The 23839-nt window shown below is 39.8% G+C and overlaps 1 protein-coding gene across 1 annotated transcript; it reads left to right on the top strand.

The window, feature by feature from the left end:
• Positions 1–374: 374 nt before the first annotated feature.
• Positions 375–3852, top strand: IRF2BPL (interferon regulatory factor 2 binding protein like). The gene has a single exon (XM_053697384.1). It carries the CDS (start codon positions 575–577, stop codon positions 2648–2650), a length of 2076 nt encoding a protein of 691 aa, XP_053553359.1. The 5' UTR covers positions 375–574; the 3' UTR covers positions 2651–3852.
• The last annotated feature ends 19987 nt before the right edge of the window (positions 3853–23839 follow it).

Raw genomic sequence — 23839 nt, 5'->3', positions numbered from 1 at the left:
ATGGAAACATGTACAGCTATAAATGTAATGGCATGATAATAGGCCCATGTGCGGATATATTAGTGTGAGATATAACAGTGTATCAGGGTAGCTGGGTAGAATCGTCGTGTCAGTGTGTATATACGCATATATCAATCCATGCTTGTTTGCAAAGCTGTAAGTATCGTTTTACAGGGAGGGTGGATTGTTTTGACTCTGCGCATGCGCTCGACTGGTTTAGAAGCGCAACATGTTTGTGAAGGGGGAGGGGTGGTGACATCACAGCCAGGTGGCATTCCTAGTCTGGTGGGGAGGGTAAATCTACGTCACGACGGCACCCATCGGTTACGAGCACGTTGGCATGCGCGGAATTCTGGCCCATCGTGATTGAGAACGCGCAGTTCTGAGTGTGCGCGCTCCGGGCGGGCTGCGGCTTGCAGAGAAGCGCAGGAGAGTGTGAGGTAGAGCACACCCGGCGCGGTCCGGAGATACCGGAGCTCAGGGCCTCTTTGGATGCCCTCGCATACATCGATCCCTGCACACACCGTTCACAAATCGTATCCTGTACAGCCGGGCCCTACCCGGGCTTACCAGCATGTCGGCCTCACAGGTGTCCTCCTCCCGTCGGCAGTCCTGCTACCTGTGTGACCTGCCACGCATGCCGTGGGCCATGATCTGGGACTTTACTGAACCTGTGTGCCGTGGCTGTGTTAACTACGAGGGGGCTGACCGTATAGAGTTTGTGATTGACACCGCAAGACAGCTAAAGCGTAGCCACGGCTTCCAGGATGGACGGTCCCCGGGGCCACAGGGACCCTCATCTGGAGGGGCTGCCAAGCAGCACCCAGCTGTTCAGGCTGCCCTGACCGCCAAGGACACAGCACAACTCAATCATTTGGATGGAAGTTCCAAGGCAGCAGCAGCTTCTGGACTAGAAAGATATGGACTTGCTACTGACAGAGGGCGTTTTGAGTACACCTTGGCTGCTGCTGCTCGTTTACCGAATGGCCTGAATGGATATCCTAAACCTGGAGAAGATGGGCCTCCAGAGCTAAACAGACAGAGCCCCAACTCTCGAGGGCGGACAGGGCATGGATTGCTTCCACAGTTGGGGCCTGGTCAGCTTAGTGTCCCCCCAAATCTTCTTCCCCAGACATTGCTAAATGGCCCCCCTGCAGCCTCCTCATCTTCTGGAGGCCCACATGTACTGGGAAGGGGCCCTGCAGGTTCCAGCGGACTTAACGTGCCACCTACAGCCTCTTCATCTGGCGACCCCAAACGTCCAGGCTCTGTGTCAAGCTCAGATCAGGAGCGAGAGCTCAAAGAAAAACAGAGGAATAGTGAGGCTCTGTCTGAGCTTACAGAGAGTTTACGTAGCCGGACAGAAGATTGGGCTGGGAAGCCTAAGCCAGTGAGAGATGCTCTGATTACATTGTCGGGCTGCTGCCCCTTTGATGTTCGTTTTAAAAAGGATCATACTTTGTTGGGACGAGTGTTTGCTTTTGATGCTGCATCCAAACCAGGTCTACTGGACTATGAACTTAAATTGTTTGTGGAGTATCCAAGTGGGTCGCTCAATGTATTCAGTTCGGCTTCTGGTGTAGCCAAGCAGATGTACCAGGATTGCATGAAGGACTTTGGCCGTGGTCTCTCCTCTGGCTTCAAATACCTAGAGTATGAGAGAAAACATGGCTCTGGAGATTGGCGATTGTTGGGGGACTTGCTGCCTGAGTCTGTACGTTTCTTTAAGGAGATGGTAGGAGCTGATATGCTTCCTCAGCCATATCTTGACCCTAACTGCCCCATGCTGCCTAGTGCATTGATCAATTTGCCCCGTCCCCTGGCTACCTCATCTGGAGGCAGTGGACAGTCCCGAGGAGGAATGAGGAAACGAAAGGGCACTCCTGAACCGGATTCTGCTGAAGGACAGATTTGGATGACTGGACAGCCTGATGGAATAAAACAGCTGAACCTGTCTGCCACTGGTAGCACAACATCATCATCCTCTTCCACAGTGGCTTATGGGGGTCCTGCTCCACCACCACCTCCACCACCACTTGGTCCTGGGCACCCACAACGTACTACACCACCTGAAAGTGCTCCACAAAATGGCCCATCACCTATGGCAGCATTAATGTCTGTGACTGACACACTGGGTACTGCCCACTCGCCCAAGGATGGGCAAACTGGCAGTGGCCCCCCAGTGCACTCCACAACCTCATCTGCTCGCAGGAACAGCAGTAGCCCTGTCTCACCTGCTTCCGTGACTGGTCAAAGGCGTTTAAACTCTCGTAATGGTGCAGGATCAGCAGAGCTTAACCTTCAAGTGGCACCTGCTGGGGGAGCCCCTCATCCGGGGATGGACCAAGTGCACCCCCAGAACATTCCTGATTCGCCAATGGCCAATAGTGGCCCCTTATGTTGTACCATCTGTCATGAGCGCTTAGAGGACACTCATTTTGTCCAGTGTCCATCTGTGCCCAGCCACAAATTTTGTTTCCCTTGTTCACGAGAGAGCATAAAGGCTCAGGGAGCAACAGGGGAAGTCTATTGCCCTAGTGGAGAAAAATGCCCCCTGGTGGGGTCCAACGTTCCCTGGGCCTTTATGCAGGGGGAAATTGCCACTATTCTGGCAGGCGATGTCAAAGTGAAAAAGGAGAGAGACCCTTAAACAGCAGTTACCAACAGAAAGCCCCCACTCCCTTCACTTTTGTACATTTTAGTTCCTACATATACCTGGAGCCCATGTACAAGACTTGCTGGGGGGCATTAAACCTAGGTGGCAGAACCTGGACTTTACTGATGCTGCAAGGTGAGAATGTACAGACCCCCCTCCACCCAGCAGCAACCCACAACCTATCACAGCACCCCAGCCCAATGGCTTATGTACACATCTGCAGGGGATATCATGCATGTGCTGTGCAAACAAGATCTGGTGCCCTCCCCAACATGTTAGGAAAAGGTTGCTGGCTTAGAAATGAGAACTTTATTTGGAATTATGAAAGACCTGCCTAAGGGACAAAACCAGGGATTCCAAATTATGTATAGACCCGGGGGGGGGGGGGGGGGTGATGCAGGACAAGTGTTGTGTACAGTTCCTAGCACGATTTTCTGCACATTTAGGCTATGGACACAGTCTTATGTACAGACCATGTATTTTTGGTATGTTTCTATATTTTGAAACACAGGTTATGTAAACTTCATTTGAAGGTTTGAAGCTTTTATTGTTCAAGTAGACATGCTAATGGAGGTTAATATCTGTCCTTAGATCTCATTTTTATTTTTTCTTTACAGCTTTTGTGGCAGTGTGTCCACAAGGTAAAATTTATGGCACTTAGCAAAGCTGCTGGTGTGTTTTTTTTTTTTTTTTTTTTTGTAAATGTGCGCACTTCTAAGGGACAGGTAGAGAGTGGATCAAAGAAAAAAGATTTAAAAATTTCTAAAAAAAAAATATATATATAAATATATAAATATAAAAGTTTTGTGAGGAGGTTGGCAGGGTAAGTGGCCGGACAACTAGCTTCCATTCTCTTCAAATATATGTATATTTTTTTTTTTTTTTTTTTCCCCCGTTTTAGTTTGGGTCCCGAGGGTGGGTGGATATTTGGAGGGCAAGCAGTGACAGGTCTACAGACAGAAATATGTTGTAACCCATTCAGTACTAACTGGTGTGAGCTCTCCCTCTCCACCACATGGTTACACATTTTGTTTTCTTTCCTTTTGCACGGATGCTTTGAGCAGTAGAGCAAATTGCTGTCTGTACATTTAGGGTGGGCTAAACCTTTCACTGTCCAAAATACATTTCTGTAGTAAAAAAGACCACTGTTATGTGCCTTGGAGCTTACTACATTGTAATAAATCTGATTGATATTACTACTGGCTGATTATTCCCTAATGTATTAGGTTTACTGGAAAAAAACTAAACATTTTAATGAGTTGGGTGCGCCACATATTCTGATGATTTCTCTGGGTCTGCATTATTTTTAGTTTGATTTGTTGAGTCTGTATTGTGCTTTTGCCTGGGTTTGCCTTGATGTGAGTGTGGACCACTCAGTATTCTTCTGTCTTGGCCTGTTTGTGTCTTCATCCCCTCTGTCTATCTCATTCTCTTTCTAAATTTGTGTCTTGGATTTATAATTGTTCATTTTGTCTGCCCCTCTATCTATGCATCTATATGGTTTGCTTGCCGCCTTTTATTTTGGATCCGTTTCATTTCATCAGTTGGTTACAGATTATTTTATTTTTTTTGTTGCTCATCTATTTTGTGCTCTGCGTAGGAAACTTTCACTTTCTGGCTTGTCTTTCCCCCCCCTCCACTCGTGCTTTTTTTTTTCTGTGCAGTCTGTTCTGCTGAGGCTGACACTTGTTGGCTTTCGCAGTATGGGTTTCTTTAGTATAGTTTTTTCACAGGGTCTCATTTTCATCACTGTGTTCTTTATGGTCTATGGGTCTCTACATAGCTTTGCTTGCATTGCTATCTGGCTTGCTCACTCTTGTGTTTTGCCATATCCCTTGTGTTATGTCTGTGTGGCTCTCACTCATGCTGTATCCTCCTGAAAACTTGCACACTTGTTTGGGTTATGACTGTGCTTTTTCTACATCACTGTTTCTCGTGGGTGCTATTTTGCACTGCTGTAGGGTTCTCTCTGGCTCATTTGTTCATTCACTGGTTTGCTTTTGACATAACTTATGAATTGCTGTTCCACTCAGGGTTGATTTTGGTCTCACACTTGCATGTTTTCTTGCGTTGATTGCTTTCACATCTCTGGATCACTTATACTATTTGTTGTTCTCATGCTCTGGACCACACTTATGTTTGCTTGCTCTTTATGCCCTGTGGAGTATTATACTTTTGTCTCATTCCATCTGTGTCTAGGTCAGAGGTGTACAGATTTAGAGAACTGATCCCCCCCCTTTTTTTTCTTTTTTTTTTTTAAATTTGCGTCAGGTTTTGCTCAATGTTGCTTTTATGTTTTCCGGAATTCTGTCATGTGCTTCTATTAGATATTTTTGCACTTGGATATAATCCTCTAATGTGGTGGAATATTACTATTGCTTGCATATAACTTTAACCCTTGCTAAAATCAACTCCAGGGCAACAATGCACTACTAGGAGCTAGCTAAACGCATCTGGTGAGCCAGTGACAAGAGACATGTGTCCACCATTTACCTGTTAGCTCCCAGTAGTGCATTGCTGCTCCTGAGCCTTCCTAGATATGCTTTTCAGCAAGCGATACCCAGAGAAGTAAATGTCAAAATAGAGCATGCAATTTAAAGAGACCTTTCAATTTACTTCTGTCTCAATCACTTTCATGTCCTTTTTAAACACATAGTCAAAGTCCACTCCAGACCATTGGTGCTTTTCTGTTCTGTAACTGTATTTTTCGAGAGCATTTATTATTTTTTACGTCCCTCTAAACTCACAATCGTTGCCCCTTCTATCTCTACATTGCTTTTCTCTGAATTGTTCCTGCAACTTCTGTTAGCAGAAACTTTCTTTAGTCTTACATGCTCTGGTCTGCGTCAGAATTTTGCTTTCTCTTTGGTACTCACTAATGCTTGCTCGGTTGTGCCTGTTTTTACAGTCCCTGGTTTGCTCTCTTCTAAATTACTTTTTTTTTCTCTCCCTCGTCGTCATGGTCCCAAGGGATAGAAAGGTTAAAATTGAAATGAACACATTTTTGCTAATGAAAGTATATTACATGAATTAATGCTTCTGTTTATACACATTTTGACCTTTAAGATAGTTTTCCTGCTTGCTCACTCTTATGCTCTCTGTCCTGCAAGCTTATGATTTTGTTGCTCCAGTGCTGTCTGTTGGCTGCTGTTATACTCTCTTGCATGGCGTATCAGTGACGCGTGTTCATTTGCTTTCAGTTTCTCTGTTTTGCTCTGGGTTGTTTTCATGCTTGCCTTGTTTTCTGCACTCTCTTCTGGATACCTCCCATGTTCTGATGCTGTTTGCTCTTGCGTCCAGTGTTTCCTCTATACAATCTTGTGCATTTTTTTTTTTTATCCTCTAGTGGATTGTTCTTAGAGCGTGAAAGTCACATAGTGCTCTTCCAGTGCAGTCTCTCTACTGAAGATTACTCTTGTACACGTATGTTCTGTGGTTTACGCTCCTTGTTGCCTCTGTCTCTAATTTGTGGGTGTGTGTGTATAGTTCAGAATAGGTGCACACTGCACTCTCACAAACACAATTTAAAATGCCATGGTGCTGAAAAGTATTCAATAAAAATATTGAGAAAACAGCACTCTGGTCTTACCAATGGTGAGTGAATCCTTTAATTGGTAATTAAACCTTTGAGTGCTAATGACGGCTCTGAGACGTCAGTTTCTCACTCTGGTGTTAATGACGGCTCAGAGCCGTCATGAGCACTTTCCCACCTTGAGGGAGATCTGGGGGCTCCTAACCGCTCCTACACTGGCGATCGTGTCTGTAGAGTGACAGGCATCACCGGAGCTTCACGTGATGCGCAATGACGTCACTGCGCAACTTTATTTACACTTAACTATGTTAAGTATAGGAGGAGGGGGCATGCTGCTTAGAAGCCTGTATCTCAGGCATATGACCAGCTACAGACCCCCAAGACCCACTGTTGGAAAGGTAATCGCCTTGGGGGTCTGTAGCTTAAAAAAAAAAAAGTTAAAACATTTTTTTTCAAAAAATAAAAAAATCTTAGAAAATATTAGCACCCAGGTGGGAAAGTGCTTAGCACTCAAAGGGTTAAAGGAATTACCATTGGTAAGAACAGAGAGTGCTGTTTTCTCAACATTTTTATATACCTATATAAACATTTTTTTTCTTTGGTCATTGACTGAAAACTCCTATAAATGCACTTGGTTTTTATCATGCAGGCTTTTGGTTGATTTCTCTGGATGTTGCATGCTACCCCGTGGTCACTCTAGTATACTCTTTATGGATTGTTTTATGGTTGATCCAATGCTTGATTTTCCTGAATTGCTTCTGCCTCAGTGTTGTCTGTCGTCTCTCCTATTGGTCCTTAATTTTCTTGTTCCCTGTGTATTTCCTCTATCCTGACAATATGTACAGGGCGAAGCTAGAAGCTGTTCAGATTAGGGCTACTTAAATTGTATGTGGGCTAAGACATGTGGTAGATTAAATATCAAATGTAGTAGTCCGTACAAATATTTAGGAGACACATTTTCACAAAAGTTAATTATGTCCACATAAGCGTTTATTGTAATATAATCCAAAAAGGAGACAGAGGTCTGTCCTGGGATTTGTCAGGAAACAACTTGACCTTAATGGCACATCCTAGTGCTAGGCTCAACAATCCCAGGAGCCACTAGCTCCTATAATTTTACCCCTGACCCCTAACTTTTTAGGTTATTCTCCACATATCTATAGACAAATACCACTGTCTGGCTTCTAAATACTTGCTGGCTCCTAAATACTCTTATTGGCTCCTAAATGTTAAACAGATTTGTCAGCCCTCTCCTAGTGACATATAGGCTTTATAGTGCCAATATACAAGAAACTTTAAACATATAAGCCAAGGGTCAACAAATCTATTTAAAATTTAAGAGCCAGTAAAAATATTTTGGAGCTAGACATACTTTTAGGAGACATACAGTGGAATTTGTATACAGATATAGAGAATAAACCAAAAAGTTAGGAGCCAGTGGCTCCTGGGTTTGTTGAGCCCTGATAGAAGCTAATTGTCGTCTTTTTAAAATGCTGCTGCATCTTTTACTTTTTGTTGGTGTCAACATGATTTTACACAGTAACTAATGTATGCATTCACGTCATGCGTGTATTGGTTGACAGGCAAGTACGTGTACCCACCTCGCAGTGACTCCTAGTATTGATCAGTAATTAAAGGGACATTCTGGTTAAAATTGAAATGCTCATAGATGAATTGCATATTTCAACAGAATCGCATTTACAATGCATATATGTTGTCAAAAATGCTTCTGGTAAAGTTATCTGTTTTACTGTTAGCATTTTTCTCTGCATGTGAAGCATAGCTCAGGGTTCGACAAATCCGTTTAAAAATTAGGAGCCAGACAGGGGAATTTGTATATTGATATATGGAGAATAACCCATACAGTGAGGAGCCAGTGGCGCTCTGGCCCCTTGGTTTGTCGAGCCCTGGCATAGCTTGATATTCTCAGTGCACCAGCCTTTTAAATCCTGCAGCTGTATCATATCAGCAATGATGCAAATGGAGTCATTACCAGATGATTCAAACACCTTTATGGTCTCTGAGCAAGTGTTGAAAATGCTGGTGCACGGTGCATACTTAAGTACACTCTTGAAACAGATATAGCTTTTACTAGGAATCATTTTTTGCTAATACTTGTATTTTGCAAAAATGCTTCTATTCAAGATTGAAATGTATCCATTTGCATTCCAATTTTGGCTGAAATGTCCCATTAAAATCGTTTTTTCCCCATTGACTTCTGTCTAAGCCTTGTGCTTGCTCCTTCCCTCCCACGAGTTACTATCACATAGTCAGTATCACTGTTTATCTTGTGTGATCACCTGAGGAATAAGGGCGCATGCTTACTCTTGTTTTCACATGCCATGTACTTGTATCTAAAAAATCTACATTTTTTTTAATTATCCAACAAATATTACAAATGTTAATCTACCTGACAAATGTGTATTCTGTATACATTTCTGTTGTTGCCTTCCTTAAACCTCCATGTCAATGTGTTTCATGTTACTCACAAATCGTAAGATAAGCAGATAACTTTAGTTGGCACTTAAATATTCAAAAAATACTAAAATCTGCTCTGCAGAAGTCAAAGTGAGTGTGTGTACTGTGTGTGCGTGTATACTGTGTGTACTGTGTGTGCTGTGTGTGTGTACTGTGTGTATATATTCATACATTTAAAGTCTACTAAATATCTTTCTCAATAAATCATACTGTAAGTATTTCATAACATGCTAGCTATTTTTACACAGCCATTCCTTAGAGAAGCTAGAATTTATGCCTCTAACACTAACAAAACTAGTTGCTTTCAGGAAAATGTCTTTGGGGATGACATCATGAGATCTGTATGTTTTGGTGTTGATCAGTAAACATGCAAGTTAAAAGGACAATTAACTCAAATTTAGTTATGGATAACTACATTTTCAGAACTTGAAATGCAACCTGCAGACTTTGTAAGGCCAACCCTGCCACATACCTTTCCCTAAACATATTTAAAGGGACATGAAACTCTGAATGTTTTTCATTGTTCAGACAGATCACACCATTTTAAACAGCTTTCCATTTTCTATTATCAAATTTTCATCATTCCTTTGGTATCCAATTGGAGGAGCACTAATGTACTACTGGGAGCTAGCTGAACACATCAAGTAAGCTATTGACAAGAGGCATATTTTTAGCCACCAATCAGCAGCTAGCTCCCAGTAGTGCATTGCTGCTCTTGGGCCTACTTAGGTGTGCTTTTCATAGAGAATGAAACAAATTAGATGATAGAAGCAAATTGGAAATATTTAAATTGAATGCTTTTGATGAATTATTAATTTTGACTTTACTGATAACTGCAAAACCTTTTATAACCTTATGACCATGGCTAGCCTGGTTGGCTGTTGAAAAATAATTGAAGCAAACAAGATGTTGGTTTCTAAACATGTTTAGACTTGGCTGAACTTATTCTATAGCAGCAGAAAGTATTTACTGTCCCTTTAAATCCGGAGTAAAGGGGAGGATGGGTACACAAAAGTACAGTAGGCGTGTAAATGGAGATAAAAATAAAATGACTTAATTCCAGAATGTAACCACCACATACTGCAAATGGCTTCCCGGTTTCATTAACACATGGAGTTTGCAAATATATATTGCTGCTGCTATAGAGAGGGAGCTGAGGCTTACTATGGGTGGTGCAGCAGTCCCTGATGCCTAGTACTATTTGTTACATATTCCCCAACAATGTATGTGGTATCTCTTTATGTCCCTAAAGTGAATACAGGAGGCTATAAGAGTTTAATTAGAAGCCTTCTTGTCAAAATCAGTGTGGCAGATTGGTTTCCACCTTAAAGGGCTATTATAGTAAAAACAAACTTGGATGCTTTAATCTGTTAGAGCATGCAATTTTTAGACTACTGACCCTAGACTAAACACACAGTATTCTAGGATCAATAGAAGTTATACTGCTCATGACTCGCAGAGCACTGTTGGTCCTGACCAAAAAATACCCCTGATCCAATCAGCAGCACAAGTTACACATTTGAGTGTGGGACTAGCGCTGCTGATTGGATCAATGGTGTTTTCTATTTGGGACCAACAGTGCTCTAAATCATACTCCCTTTGTTGGGAGTGAAACACTGTCTAGGGTCAATAGTCTCTTGAAATGACATGCTCAAAAGGATTAGAGAATTTTGCTTTTTACTATAATGGCCCTTTAACTAAGGAAATCACAGTTGGACAGAAAGATTGCAGCACAGCTGCGGAATCTGTTGGCGCGCTACAAATAACCGATAATAATAATAGTACATTCTACTAAAAGATGGTTGTTTTCTCCTTAATTGTTTCTGAAATAATGTCACATTATCTTTAAATGTGTGTGACAGCATTAATCCTTATGTAAAGATTTTGCTGTCTTGTTAAAGATTTCATTTTTTTGATTTTTTTTATTTTTTTTTATAGATTGCTGTGATGTAATGTAGACTTCATATCCCTGGGGGTTGACTAGAGGGCTTGAGCGCCGGGTACTACTTAGAAATGCAAGAACACAAACAAACATTCCCAAAACTGTATTTGTTTTGCACAACAATTCAAAACATCACCTTTGCTATCACCAACACCTCTAACTGCTTTAGTTGGGTATAAATAACTTGCCACAATGGAAATCATCAATATTCTACACATATTGAAGGGACCTTAAACTCAATTTCATTTTCAATACATGTTTGTTTATGCCTAATTAAAAAGAAAACTTTACAATGCACAATTTCATTATTCATTTTGTCTTGTTTTCCTGTAATTTAACTGCTTCCTTCAGAGAGGCTGGAGTACAATCTATGGACTGCAGAGGCCTGACATGCTGCACACAGCGATAGGTTGTTATGCGCAAGAGTAAATTTACGTGGGTCTATAAGCCACAGGAAAGGAGATGCACTAACATTCAAGGGGTGTGGCCTGGTATTGCAAAGCTGCATATTTTTCTAAGAGTTGTAAATGTTTAGAAGTATTTCTTCTGTGTGCAGATCTTTTCCAAATCAGTGAATACAATCTGATGCTTACAAACTGACTAATGTCCCATTACCGCTGAGCTGCAAAATACCAGCTATACCCTTAACCCTTTTAAGGCCTTTATGGCGTTCTATTCATTCCTAACCGTGTCTGCCTTTAGCACCATTAGGATGGAATAGAGCACCCTAGCCGTTTGGCTGTCCTGAAGCCAACGACGCTTCCTGGATGCGATCATGGTCTGGAGGGCATGCCTAGCGTCATAGGGACGCCCCCAATGACCTGATCCCATCATTGAAATTTCGCGATCGCAGGATTTTAATTTGTTTACATTGGAACGTTGTTCCGATGTGGACAAATTAACCCGGTCATCAAAGGGTTAAATATATAGAAATGCATTAATAAATCTGGCGTTCTGAGTAACCAGCCCAAATAAACAACAACCTCTGTACTAAGGTATTCAAACAGGAACTGGCTGTGATCACCAAGTTTTTAAAAAGGGTTTGGAACGTTTGTTTTTTAGAGCAATGTGTTGCAATTCCAGGGCTCATGGCACACAATGGGCCAGATTTTCATATCATCTAAACTAGAGCACAGGTGAAATAATCCACTGTTCAGTAACTAACCTGTTGTCACTGTCACCCTGTGCTCTTGTTCAGATATCATGAACATCTGGGATTGAAAACCACTATTAGAAGGAGCTGAATTCAAAGTGTCTGGTTTCCAATCTAGGCAAGATTTACCACTTACAATATGTATGTTTGCCCATTCTGTATATTGCTAGTGTGTTTTAAATTAACATATGGCCTGTAGCATAAAATATAAAGTCTGATAAATATTTCTGGGTTCTGTGACAACTTTATACAAAAAAGTAATATTATTAAAGGGACATTAAATACATTCTAGATCAAATGGTGCATTCAAAGTAAAGATCAGCCTGAAAAGAATATGTTTTTTATTATTATTATTATTATTATTACATTAGTTTAAATATTGGGGAAAAAGTGTAAAGTTTTTGTGTTTATAAAGAAATGGTCACTGACATTTTGTATCCTAGATTTTCCTTCTCTGCTGAGGCCAATCAGGGGCTGTAATAAATGAGAATCCAGCATGTGCAACCAAGCCTGTAGTCTGCAGTGGCCACCTTTTTAACAGGAATTACAAAGCCATCAAACTCCAAAATGAAATTACAGGAAAAGGAGACAAAATAATGTATATTACTATGTTTTTTTTACTGCATTTTATTGAACACTTTGAGATGGTAATCTAAAAAAAAAATGTTTGTGCATAAGTTTGACTAGAAAATTAAATTTGGATCAGTCCTGGAAGCTGCTTTTAAAAACAGGTGAGAGATCTATTCTGCCTCAGGATAAAAACAGGAAAAGTCTAAAATTTTCTCAAAAGCAAAATAATTTGATGTCAACAAATTTCTGTTCTGTCTCATGTAAAAAAAACCATAAAAACTAGACATCCTGTCTGCTTAAAATCAAATACATTTGGTAAATGAACTTGAATTATGTAGTTTTGTTTCAGCAATGTGGCAGTGAAGACCACAGCAAATATATTTTGCAGGGCAGAGAAACCCTAAGGGCATTTTTGATGTTCACATTTTAGGACCAAATAATTGACAAACATTTAATGCAAATACACATTCAAAAATACTGGTTACAGCATAAATGCAAGTTCCAGGAAATTCTTTAAAACTGAGAACCATTCCTTTAAACCAGTGCTTGACAAATATGTTCAAAAATGAGGAGCCAGTAAGAATATTTAGGAGCCAGGCATATTTTTAGGAGCCAGACAGTTGGATTTGTATATAGATATATGCAGAATAACCCAAAAAGTTAGGAACCAGGGGTAAAATTCTAGGAGCCAGTGGCTCCCAGGCTCCTGGGTTTGTTGAGCCCTGCTTTAAACTAGTGTTCTTCTGGTTTAACCTAATCAAAATGGACCTGGTTCTTTGAACTGGCGTTCTAATCAAGCAAACATTACTGACTGCTTGTACGGTTTTACTATACCTATGTGTCAGGGACAATAGCATTATAAATAGTTAGAAATGCTGCAATGGCTTGGTTACTGTGTACTTGAGAAAACTTCTAGTAATGTGGTTTTGACGTTATTGTAGCCAAGGCTGGATTGGCCTACCAGGATACCAGATTTCCTGGCGGGCTGCATCAGTTTGTGCTGGAAAGCTACAATTTAAAGGGGTGATCAATGGATGCAATTGGGTTGTAAGGTACCTCTATAACAACAATCCGGCAATTTTTTTTTAATAAAAACTAATATAATTCTGAAGAAAAATATAGGGGAGTGTAGTATCCCAGTAATCCCCTTTAAGAAAAATGGGGTATACCTGCATTCTACTGACAAAAAATAGGGCTGCTTTTTATTCCCAGTCTGGCCCTGATTGTAGCCCCGAAAACATCTTTCAGCTATACATTTTTAAACATCCACTTGCAAAGAGAATGGGATTGGCCCTTATTTAGAAGAAAGGGCCCCTAGACACATTCCCCCGGCCCCTTCTCTTCAGGCTTGCTTTGTCCAGTGTTTTACAATCTAATTCCTCCTTGTGACTTGAATGAGGTTTGTGAAGGTTCATCAACATAATTGGATTTATTTACATTCATGGCCATCTCATTACTGTATCTATGCTTTACTGAGTCTTTGCATTAGGAGATTTACTTGGTCTTTTATTTTTTGTCATGAGAATGAAAGTTTGTGATTATTTGATTGTTGTGATTATCTTCAGAAATGTTTAATTATTTCCAATCTTCCAAATTTGTTGTAGGATCATAGACGAGAGAAAGGTGGAAACTTGAAGACCTTTTGTTTTCATAGAAATTTGGAATTATCCAAGTTGGTGTAAATCTTCTTAGATGAAGTTTTATTGTATCACTCTGAACCTGTAATTATTAATATACTGCAAGCCCCTCTTTCCTGATATTTATAGTTCAGTATTGGCTCATTCCTTATTGCTACCAGGGATGCCCAAGACTTTTCCTCTATTATTATTATAATCCGTTAATTGTAGAGCTCCAACAGATTCTGCAGATTTCACCTCCTGAAATGATCTACTAAACAGCTGGGCTCGTAGGCTTACATGCTAAAGGGGTTTAAGGGAATTACCAAAGAGGAAGAGAGAGGAACTAAGGTAAGAAAAGGTTAGCATATGTTGTATGCATCCCAGAACAGTAGAATCTTTAAGGAGCACTTGAAACTATGAAAACTACAGAAGTGTCTTGTGGAGCAAGGCAGAGTCTCCCACAAAATAGGGGCTGTTTTAGAGAAGTCCTGTAGATGGGAATGAGAGAGGTAGGTTGTGAACAGAGTGAAGGGACAAAACGGAGAGTATCTGGAGACATCTGAGATATTGGGGAGACCAGTGTTATTGAGGGCCTTGAATGTCAGTCAGGATTTTGTGTTTTAGTTTGGGGCACTGGTTTTCAGACCTGTCCTTAGGCCTCCCCAACAGGCCAGGTTTTTATGTTTACGTTGGATGAGAGCAGGTAAAATAACCATGGTTACTAATCAGCTGATTATTTCACCTGTGCTTCAGTTCAGATATCCACAAAATATGGCCTGTTAAGGAGGTCCGAGAACAGGTTTGAAAACCAGTGTTCTATACTAAAGAAGTGCTGTGATCTTACAGGAGGAATGAGCAGAGACCCCATTATTGTGTGCACGGTGGTAATGTCTGAATGTATTTTGGTGCTGCACTCTACTGTATAACTGCCTTGTGTCTTGTTGCTGTGCTCAGTTTTGCCATGATGCATGACTTCGGACATTAAAGGGACATGAAACCCAACATTTTTGTTTTATGTTTCAGAAAGAGAATAAAATCTAAGAAAAGTTTCCAATTTACTTCTATTATCAAATTTACTTTGTTCTCTTGCTATTATTTGTTGAAGAGATATCTAGATAGGTAGCGTGCACATGTCTGGAGCACTGCATGACAGGAAATAGTGCTAATGTGTAACAATGTTGCAAACCTGCACCATATAGTGCTGCAGATGTGCACACTCCAGAACTTACTTTCCTACTTTTCAACAAAGGATAACAAGAAAATAAAGAGAATATGATAATAGAAGTGAAAATGAACGTTGTTTAACATGATATGCTCTATCTAACTAATGAAATAATTTTGGGGGGGTTATGTCCCTTCAAACTGTCTTCAGCAACCTTACCTTGCTAGCAGAGTTTGGCTGTTCCTCTCTGTTTTATTCCTCCTACAGAGCTGTTTCAGTTAAACTGACACTGAACCCAATTTTTTTCTTCCGTGATTCAGATAGAGCATGCAATTTTAAGCAAATTTCTAATTTACTTCTATTATCAATTTTTCTTCATTCTCTTGCTCTCTTTATTTGAAAAAAGAAGGCATCTAAGCTTTTTTGGGTTCAGAACTTTTTTTATTGGTGGATGAATTTATCCACCAATCAGCAAGGACAACCCATTTTGTTCACCAAAAATGGGCCGGCATCTAAACTTCAATTCTTGCATTTCAAATAAAGATACCAAGAGAATGAAGAACATTTGATAATGGGAGTAAATTAGAAAGTTGCTTAAAATTTCATGCTCTATCTGAATCACGGAAGAAGAAAAAATTGTGTTCAGTGTCCCTTTAATGATTGAGTTTCAACCTACGTATTAAATTGATGATCATGGTATAAATGCTGTTTGATTTAGATTTTTGTTTTGTTCACTGGATTTGCACTTTTAATTGCTAAAAATAAGCTATTGACAGTTCTGTTTTTGAAAGCATTCGTATTTATAGCATTTTTTCCACACCTGCCAAAAACTTTTGCACAGCACTAATTTATATAGATAATGCTGTTCCTTGCTAAATACACTTGTGTTTGGTGCAATTGGTGTTCTGAAATAGCATCCTTCTATGTTCAGCTAGTGTTTGAGCTGTTACCTAGTTGTTAGCTAGAAATGCTATTTTGAGATCAGTACTGCTTTCACACAATGATATCACCTTTTGCATCTTAAAGGGACAGTCATGATTCAGATAGGGCATGTAATTTTAAAAATGTTTCCAGTTTACTTTTATCACCAATTTTTCTTTGTTCTTTTGGTATTCTTAGTTGAAAGCTTAACTTAGGTTCATATGCTAATTTCTTAAACCTTGAAGGCCGCCTCTTAAGAATGCATTTTAACAGGTTTTTCACCACTAGAGGGTGTTAGTTCATGTTTCTTTCATGTAATTAGCAAGAGTCCATGAGCTAGTGACGTATGGGATATACATTCCTACCAGGAGGGGCAAAGTTTCCCAAACCTCAAAATGCCTATAAATACACCCCTCACCACACCCACAATTCAGTTTTTACAAACTTTGCCTCCTATGGAGGTGGTGAAGTAAGTTTGTGCTAGATTCTACGTTGATATGCACTCCGCAGCAAGTTGGAGCCCGGTTTTCCTCTCAGCGTGCAGTGAATGTCAGAGGGATGTGAGGAGAGTATTGCCTATTTGAATGCAGTGATCTCCTTCTACGGGGTCTATTTCATAGGTTCTCTGTTATCGGTCGTAGAGATTCATCTCTTACCTCCCTTTTCAGATCGACGATATACTCTTATTTATATACCATTACCTCTGCTGATTTTCGTTTCAGTACTGGTTTGGCTTTCTACAAACATGTAGATGAGTGTCCTGGGGTAAGTAAATCTTATTTTCTGTGACACTCTAAGCTATGGTTGGGCACTTTATTTATAAAGTTCTAAATATATGTATTCAAACATTTATTTGCCTTGACTCAGAATGTTCAACATTCCTTATTTTCAGACAGTCAGTTTCATATTTGGGATAATGCATTTGAATCAATCATTTTTTCTTACCTTAAAAATTTGACTTTTTTTCCCTGTGGGCTGTTAGGCTCGCGGGGGCTGAAAATGCTTCATTTTATTGCGCCATTCTTGGCGCAGACTTTTTTGGCGCAAAAAAAATCTTTTCTGTTTCTGGCGTCATACGTGTCGCCGGAAGTTGCATCATTTTTTGACGTCCTTTTGCGCCAAAAATGTCGGCGTTCCGGATGTGGCGTCATTTTTGGCGCCAAAAAGCATTTAGGCGCCAAACAATGTGGGCGTATTATTTGGCGCCAAAAAATATGGGCGTCGCTTTTGTCTCCACATTATTTCAGTCTCATTTTTTCTTTGCTTCTGGTTACTAGAAGCTTGTTTATTGGCATTTTTTCCCATTCCTGAAACTGTCATTTAAGGAATTTGATCAATTTTGCTTTATATGTTGTTTTTTCTCTTACATATTGCAAGATGTCTCACGTTGCATCTGAGTCAGAAGATACTTCAGGAAAATCGCTGTCTAGTGCTGGAACTACCAAAGCTAAGTGTATCTGCTGTAAACTTTTGGTAGCTATTCCTCCGGCTGTTGTTTGTATTAATTGTCATGACAAACTTGTTAAAGCAGATAATATTTCCTTTAGTAATGTACCATTGCCTGTTGCAGTTCCCTCAACATCTAAGGTGCAGAATGTTCCTGATAACATAAGAGATTTTGTTTCTGAATCCATCAAGAAGGCTTTGTCTGTTATTTCTCCTTCTAGTAAACATAAAAAATCTTTTAAAACTTCTCTCTCTACAGATGAATTTTTAAATGAACATCATCATTCTGATTCTGATGACTCTTCTGGTTCAGAGGATTCTGTCTCAGAGATTGATGCTGATAAATCTTCATATTTATTTAAAATGGAATTTATTCGTTCTTTACTTAAAGAAGTACTAATTGCTTTAGAAATAGAGGATTCTGGTCCTCTTGATACTAATTCTAAACGTTTAGATAAGGTATTTAAATCTCCTGTGGTTATTCCAGAAGTTTTCAAGAAAAGGAAAGTGTGGAGTGATATGTAGATAGGACTCAACTAGCTTCCCCAAATCTGATATGCTCCCAATATCAGATGTATAGAAATGTGCGAATAGGGGTGGGTGTGGGGAGCGCTCTAAAAGAGCTGTGAGTATAAACTGTGATTTAAAGTGTGTATACACTGTGATAGAATGTGTATGGATTTACCAAAATATCATAAATATAATTTCTTTGAATCGTATTAGAAGTGTATCGACTCTGGTGCAATAAACAATGTGTCGGTTTGTTGAAAAAAGTTTCCCTGCGTGGTTCTGGTGTTAAATAGTGTCTCTCCAAAAATATGTGAACAAATAATTAAACAAAAACAAAAAGCTGACTCTCAAAATTCCTCAAGGACAATTTTATAAAAACTCTTCTATTTCTTCAAGATGTGTATTGGTGTATCCACCGTGTATTATCACTGTACCTCTAAATGAATTGATACACAAATATACTTCTAAATGAATAAACAAACAAATTGTGATAAATTTGAAAAGACTTAACTTCTAAATGAATAAACAAACAAATCGTGATAAATTTAAAAAGACTTTACTAAGATAAAAAACAGTATAAAATCGTTTCAGTCGTATTATATGGTTGTACCATACAGTGAATCTGTTTAGAGCATATGGGGGTACATCCTTATCGTATAAAAATGCTGAAAGTTCGGATTTGTAATCCTTGTGGTTTTCTTAAGTTGTGGCCACAACTAATTCTAAAACAGTTAAAATCCAAATGTAGTACTGTACTGTTGTAGGTTTACAGTTTATTATCCCCCTAACCGGACCTCTGATATTCCTTACCTCCGTGTTTATTTTCTTTGTATTACCTTGGGTTCTGGGAAGAGTGCTTTTGTAAATAGGTCGAGTTCTCCAAGCGGCTTTGCCGCTGTTTGAATTTCCTCCACAACTGCTTCCTACCCTGATGTGCGTGTGACGTCGACGTTGTACACGGAGGACCTATCAGGCAACCGGATCGTGGGGGGACATCGAGTGTGGAAAGATTGGCTCCAGTACAAGAAACACTCCCCCCACGATCCGGTTGCCTGATAGGTCCTCCGTGTACAACGTCGACGTCACACGCACATCAGGGTAGGAAGCAGTTGCGGAGGAAATTCAAACAGCGGCAAAGCCGCTTGGAGAACTCGACCTATTTACAAAAGCACTCTTCCCAGAACCCAAGGTAATACAAAGAAAATAAACACGGAGGTAAGGAATATCAGAGGTCCGGTTAGGGGGATAATAAACTGTAAACCTACAACAGTACAGTACTACATTTGGATTTTAACTGTTTTAGAATTAGTTGTGGCCACAACTTAAGAAAACCACAAGGATTACAAATCCGAACTTTCAGCATTTTTATACGATAAGGATGTACCCCCATATGCTCTAAACAGATTCACTGTATGGTACAACCATATAATAGACTGAAACGATTTTATACTGTTTTTTATCTTAGTAAAGTCTTTTTAAATTTATCACGATTTGTTTGTTTATTCATTTAGAAGTTTATTTGTGTATCAATTCATTTAGAGGTACAGTGATAATACACGGTGGATACACCAATACACATCTTGAAGAAATAGAAGAGTTTTTATAAAATTGTCCTTGAGGAATTTTGAGAGTCAGCTTTTTGTTTTTGTTTAATTATTTGTTCACATATTTTTGGAGAGACACTATTTAACACCAGAACCACGCAGGGAAACTTTTTTCAACAAACCGACACATTGTTTATTGCACCAGAGTCGATACACTTCTAATACGATTCAAAGAAATTATATTTATGATATTTTGGTAAATCCATACACATTCTATCACAGTGTATACACACTTTAAATCACAGTTTATACTCACAGCTCTTTTAGAGCGCTCCCCACACCCACCCCTATTCGCATATTCCAGAAGTTTTTCCTGTTCCTAATGCTATTTCTGCAGTAATTTCCAAAGATATGGGATAAATTGGGTAATTCATTTACTCTTCTAAACGTTTTAAGCAATTATATCCTGTGCCGTCTGACAGATTAGAATTTTGGGACAAAATCCCTAAAGTTGATGGGGCTATTTCTACCCTTGCTAAACGTACTACATTCCTACGTCAGATGGTACTTCATTTAAGGATCCTTTAGATAGGAAAATTGAATCCTTTCTAAGAAAAGCTATCTGTGTTCAGTAATCTTCTTAGACCTGCTATATCTTTGGCTGATGTTGCTGCAGCTTCAACTTTTTGGTTGGAAACTTTAGCATAACAAGTAACATCATCATGATTCTCATGATATTATATTCTTCTTCAGCATGCTAATAATTTTATCTGTGATGCCATTTTTGATATTATCAGAGTTGATGTCAGGTTTATGTCTCTAGCTATTTTAGCTAGAAGAGCTTTATGGCTTAAGACTTGTAATGCCTGATATGTCTTCTAAGTCAACTTTGCTTTCCTTTCTTTCCAGGGTAACAAATTATTTGGTTCTCAGTTGGATTCTATTATTTCAACTGTTACTGGTGGGAAAGGAACTTTTTTACCACAGGATAAAAAATCTAAAGGTAAAAACAGGGCTAATAATCGTTTCGTTCCTTTCGTTTCAACAAAGAACCAAAGCCTAATCCTTCATCCTCAGGAGCAGTTTCAGTTTGGAACCATCTCCAGTCTGGAATAAATCCAGCCAGCTAGAAAGGCAAAGCCTGCTTCTAAGTCCACATGAAGGTGCGGCCCTCATTCCAGCTCAGCTGGTAGGGGGCAGTTACGTTTTTTCAAAGAAATTTGGATCAATTCTGTTCACAATCTTTGGATTCAGAACATTGTTTCAGAAGGGGTACAGAATTGGTTTCAAGATGAGACCTCCTGCAAAGAGATTTTTTTCTTTCCCGTGTCCCAGTAAATCCAGTAAAAGCTCAAGCATTTCTGAATTGTGTTTCAGATCAGAGTTGACTGGAGTAATTATGCCAGTTCCAGTTCCGGAACAGGGGATGGGGGTTTTATGCAAATCTCTTCATTGTACCAAAGAAGGAGAATTCCTTCAGACCAGTTTCTGGATCTAAAAATATTGAATCGTTATGTAAGGATACCAACGTTCAAGATGGTAACTGTAAGGACTATATTGCCTTTTGTTCAGCAAGGGATTATATGTCCACAATAGATTTACAGGATGCATATCTGCATATTCCGATTCATCCAGATCATTATCAGTTCCTGAGATTCTCTTTTTCTGGACAAGCATTACCAGTTTGTGGCTCTGCCGTTTGGCCTAGCTACAGCTCCAAGAATTTTTACAAAGGTTCTCGGTGCCCTTCTGTCTGTAATCAGAGAACAGGGTATTGTGGTATTTCCTTATTTGGGACGATATCTTGGTACTTGCTCAGTCTTTACATTTAGCAGAATCTCATACGAATCGACTTGTGTTGTTTCTTCAAGATCATGGTTGGAGGATTAATTTACCGAAAAGTTCATTGATTCCTCAGACAAGGGTAACCTTTCTGGGTTTCCAGATAGATTCAGTGTCTCATGACTCTGTCTTTAACAGACAAGAGACGTCTAAAACTGATTGCAGCTTGTCGAAACCTTCAGTCACAATCATTCCCCTTCGGTAGCCTTATGCATGGAAATTCTAGGTCTTATGACTGCTGCATCGGACGCGATCCCCTTTGCTCGTTTTTCACAATGCGACCTCTTCAGCTCTGTATGCTGAATCAATGGTTGCAAGGATTACTCAAAGATATCTCAATTAATATCTTTAAAACCGATTGTTCGACACTCTGGTGGACAGATCACCATCGTTAATTTCAGGGGGCTTCTTTTGTGCTTCCGACCTGGACTGTAATTTCAACAGATGCAAGTCTCACAGGTTGGGGAGCTGTGTTGGGATCTCTGACGGCACAAGGAGTTTGGGAATCTCAGGAGGTGAGATTACCGATCAATATTTTGGAACTCCGTGCAATTTCAGAGCTCTTCAGTTTTGGCCTCTTCTGAAGAGAGAATCGTTCATTTGTTTTCAGACAGACAATGTCACAACTGTGGCATACATCAATCTTCAAGGAGGGACTCACAGTCCTCTGGCTATGAAAGAAGTATCTCGAATTTGGTTTGGGCGGAATCCAGCTCCTGTCTAATCTCTGCGGTTCATATCCCAGGTGTAGACAATTGGGAAGCGGATTATCTCAGTCGCCAAACGTTGCATCCGGCGAATGGTCTCTCACCCAGAGGTATTTCTTCAGATTGTTCAATTGTGGGAACTTCCAGAAATAGATCTGATGGCGTCTCATCTAAACAAGAAACTTCCCAGGTATCTGTCCAGATCCCGGGATCCTCAGGCGGAGGCAGTGGATGCATTATCACTTCCTTGGAAGTATCATCCTGCCTATATCTTTCCGCCTCTAGTTCTTCTTCCAAGAGTAATCTCCAAGATTCTGAAGGAATGCTCGTTTGTTCTGCTGTAGCTCCGGCATGGCCTCACAGGTTTTGGTATGCGGATCTTGTCCGGATGGCCTCTTGCCAACCGTGGACTCTTCCGTTAAGACCAGACCTTCTGTCACAAGGTCCTTTTTTCCATCAGGATCTGAAATCCTTAAATTTAAAGGTATGGAGATTGAACGCTTGATTCTTGGTCAAAGAGGTTTCTCTGACTCTGTGATTAATACTATGTTACAGGCTCGTAAATCTGTATCTAGAGAGATATATTATAGAGTCTGGAAGACTTATATTTCTTGGTGTCTTTCTCATTCATTTTTCTTGGCATTCTTTTAGAATACCGAGAATTTTACAGTTTCTTCAGGATGGTTTAGATAAGGGTTTGTCCGCAAGTTCCTTGAAAGGACAAATCTCTGCTCTTTCTGTTCTTTTTCACAGAAAGATTGCTATTCTTCCTGATATCATTGTTTTGTACAAGCTTTGGTTCGTATAAAACCTGTCATTAAGTCAATTTCTCCTCCTTGGAGTTTGAATTTGGTTCTGGGAGCTCTTCAAGCTCCTCCGTTTGAACCTATGCATTCATTGGACATTAAATTACTTTCTTGGAAAGTTTTGTTCCTTTTGGCCATCTCTTCTGCTAGAAGAGTTTCTGAATTATCTGCTCTTTCTTGTGAGTCTCCTTTTCTGATTTTTCATCAGGATAAGGCGGTGTTGCGAACTTCTTTTGAATTTTTACCTAAAGTTGTGAATTCCAACAACATTAGTAGAGAATTTGTGGTTTCCTTCATTATGTCCTAATCCTAAGAATTCTAAGGAGAAATCGTTGCATTCTTTGGATGTTGTTAGAGCTTTGAAATATTATGTTGAAGCTACTAAATCTTTCAGAAAGACTTCTAGTCTATTTGTTATCTTTTCCGGTTCTAGAAAAGGCCAGAAAGCTTCTGCCATTTCTTTGGCATCTTGGTTGAAATCTTTAATTCATCTTGCCTATGTTGAGTCGGGTAAAACTCCGCCTCAGAGAATTACAGCTCATTCTACTAGGTCAGTTTCTACTTCCTGGGCGTTTAGGAATGAAGCTTCGGTTGATCAGATTTGCAAAGCAGCAACTTGGTCCTCTTTGCATACTTTTACTAAATTCTACCATTTTGATGTATTTTCTTCTTCTGAAGCAGTTTTGGTAGAAAAGTACTTCAGGCAGCGTTTTCAGTTTGAATCTTCTGCTTATGTTTTTCATTAAACTTTATTTTGGGTGTGGATTATTTTCAGCAGGAATTGGCTGTCTTTATTTTATCCCTCCCTCTCTAGTGACTCTTGTGTGGAAAGATCCACATCTTGGGTAGTCATTATCCCATACGTCACTAGCTCATGGACTCTTGCTAATTACATGAAGAAAACATAATTTATGTAAGAACTTACCTGATAAATTCATTTCTTTCATATTA

This window comes from Bombina bombina, chromosome 1 (genome assembly GCF_027579735.1).
Source record: "Bombina bombina isolate aBomBom1 chromosome 1, aBomBom1.pri, whole genome shotgun sequence".
Lineage (NCBI taxonomy): Eukaryota > Metazoa > Chordata > Amphibia > Anura > Bombinatoridae > Bombina > Bombina bombina.
This window is presented reverse-complemented; position numbering and strand designations above follow the sequence as displayed.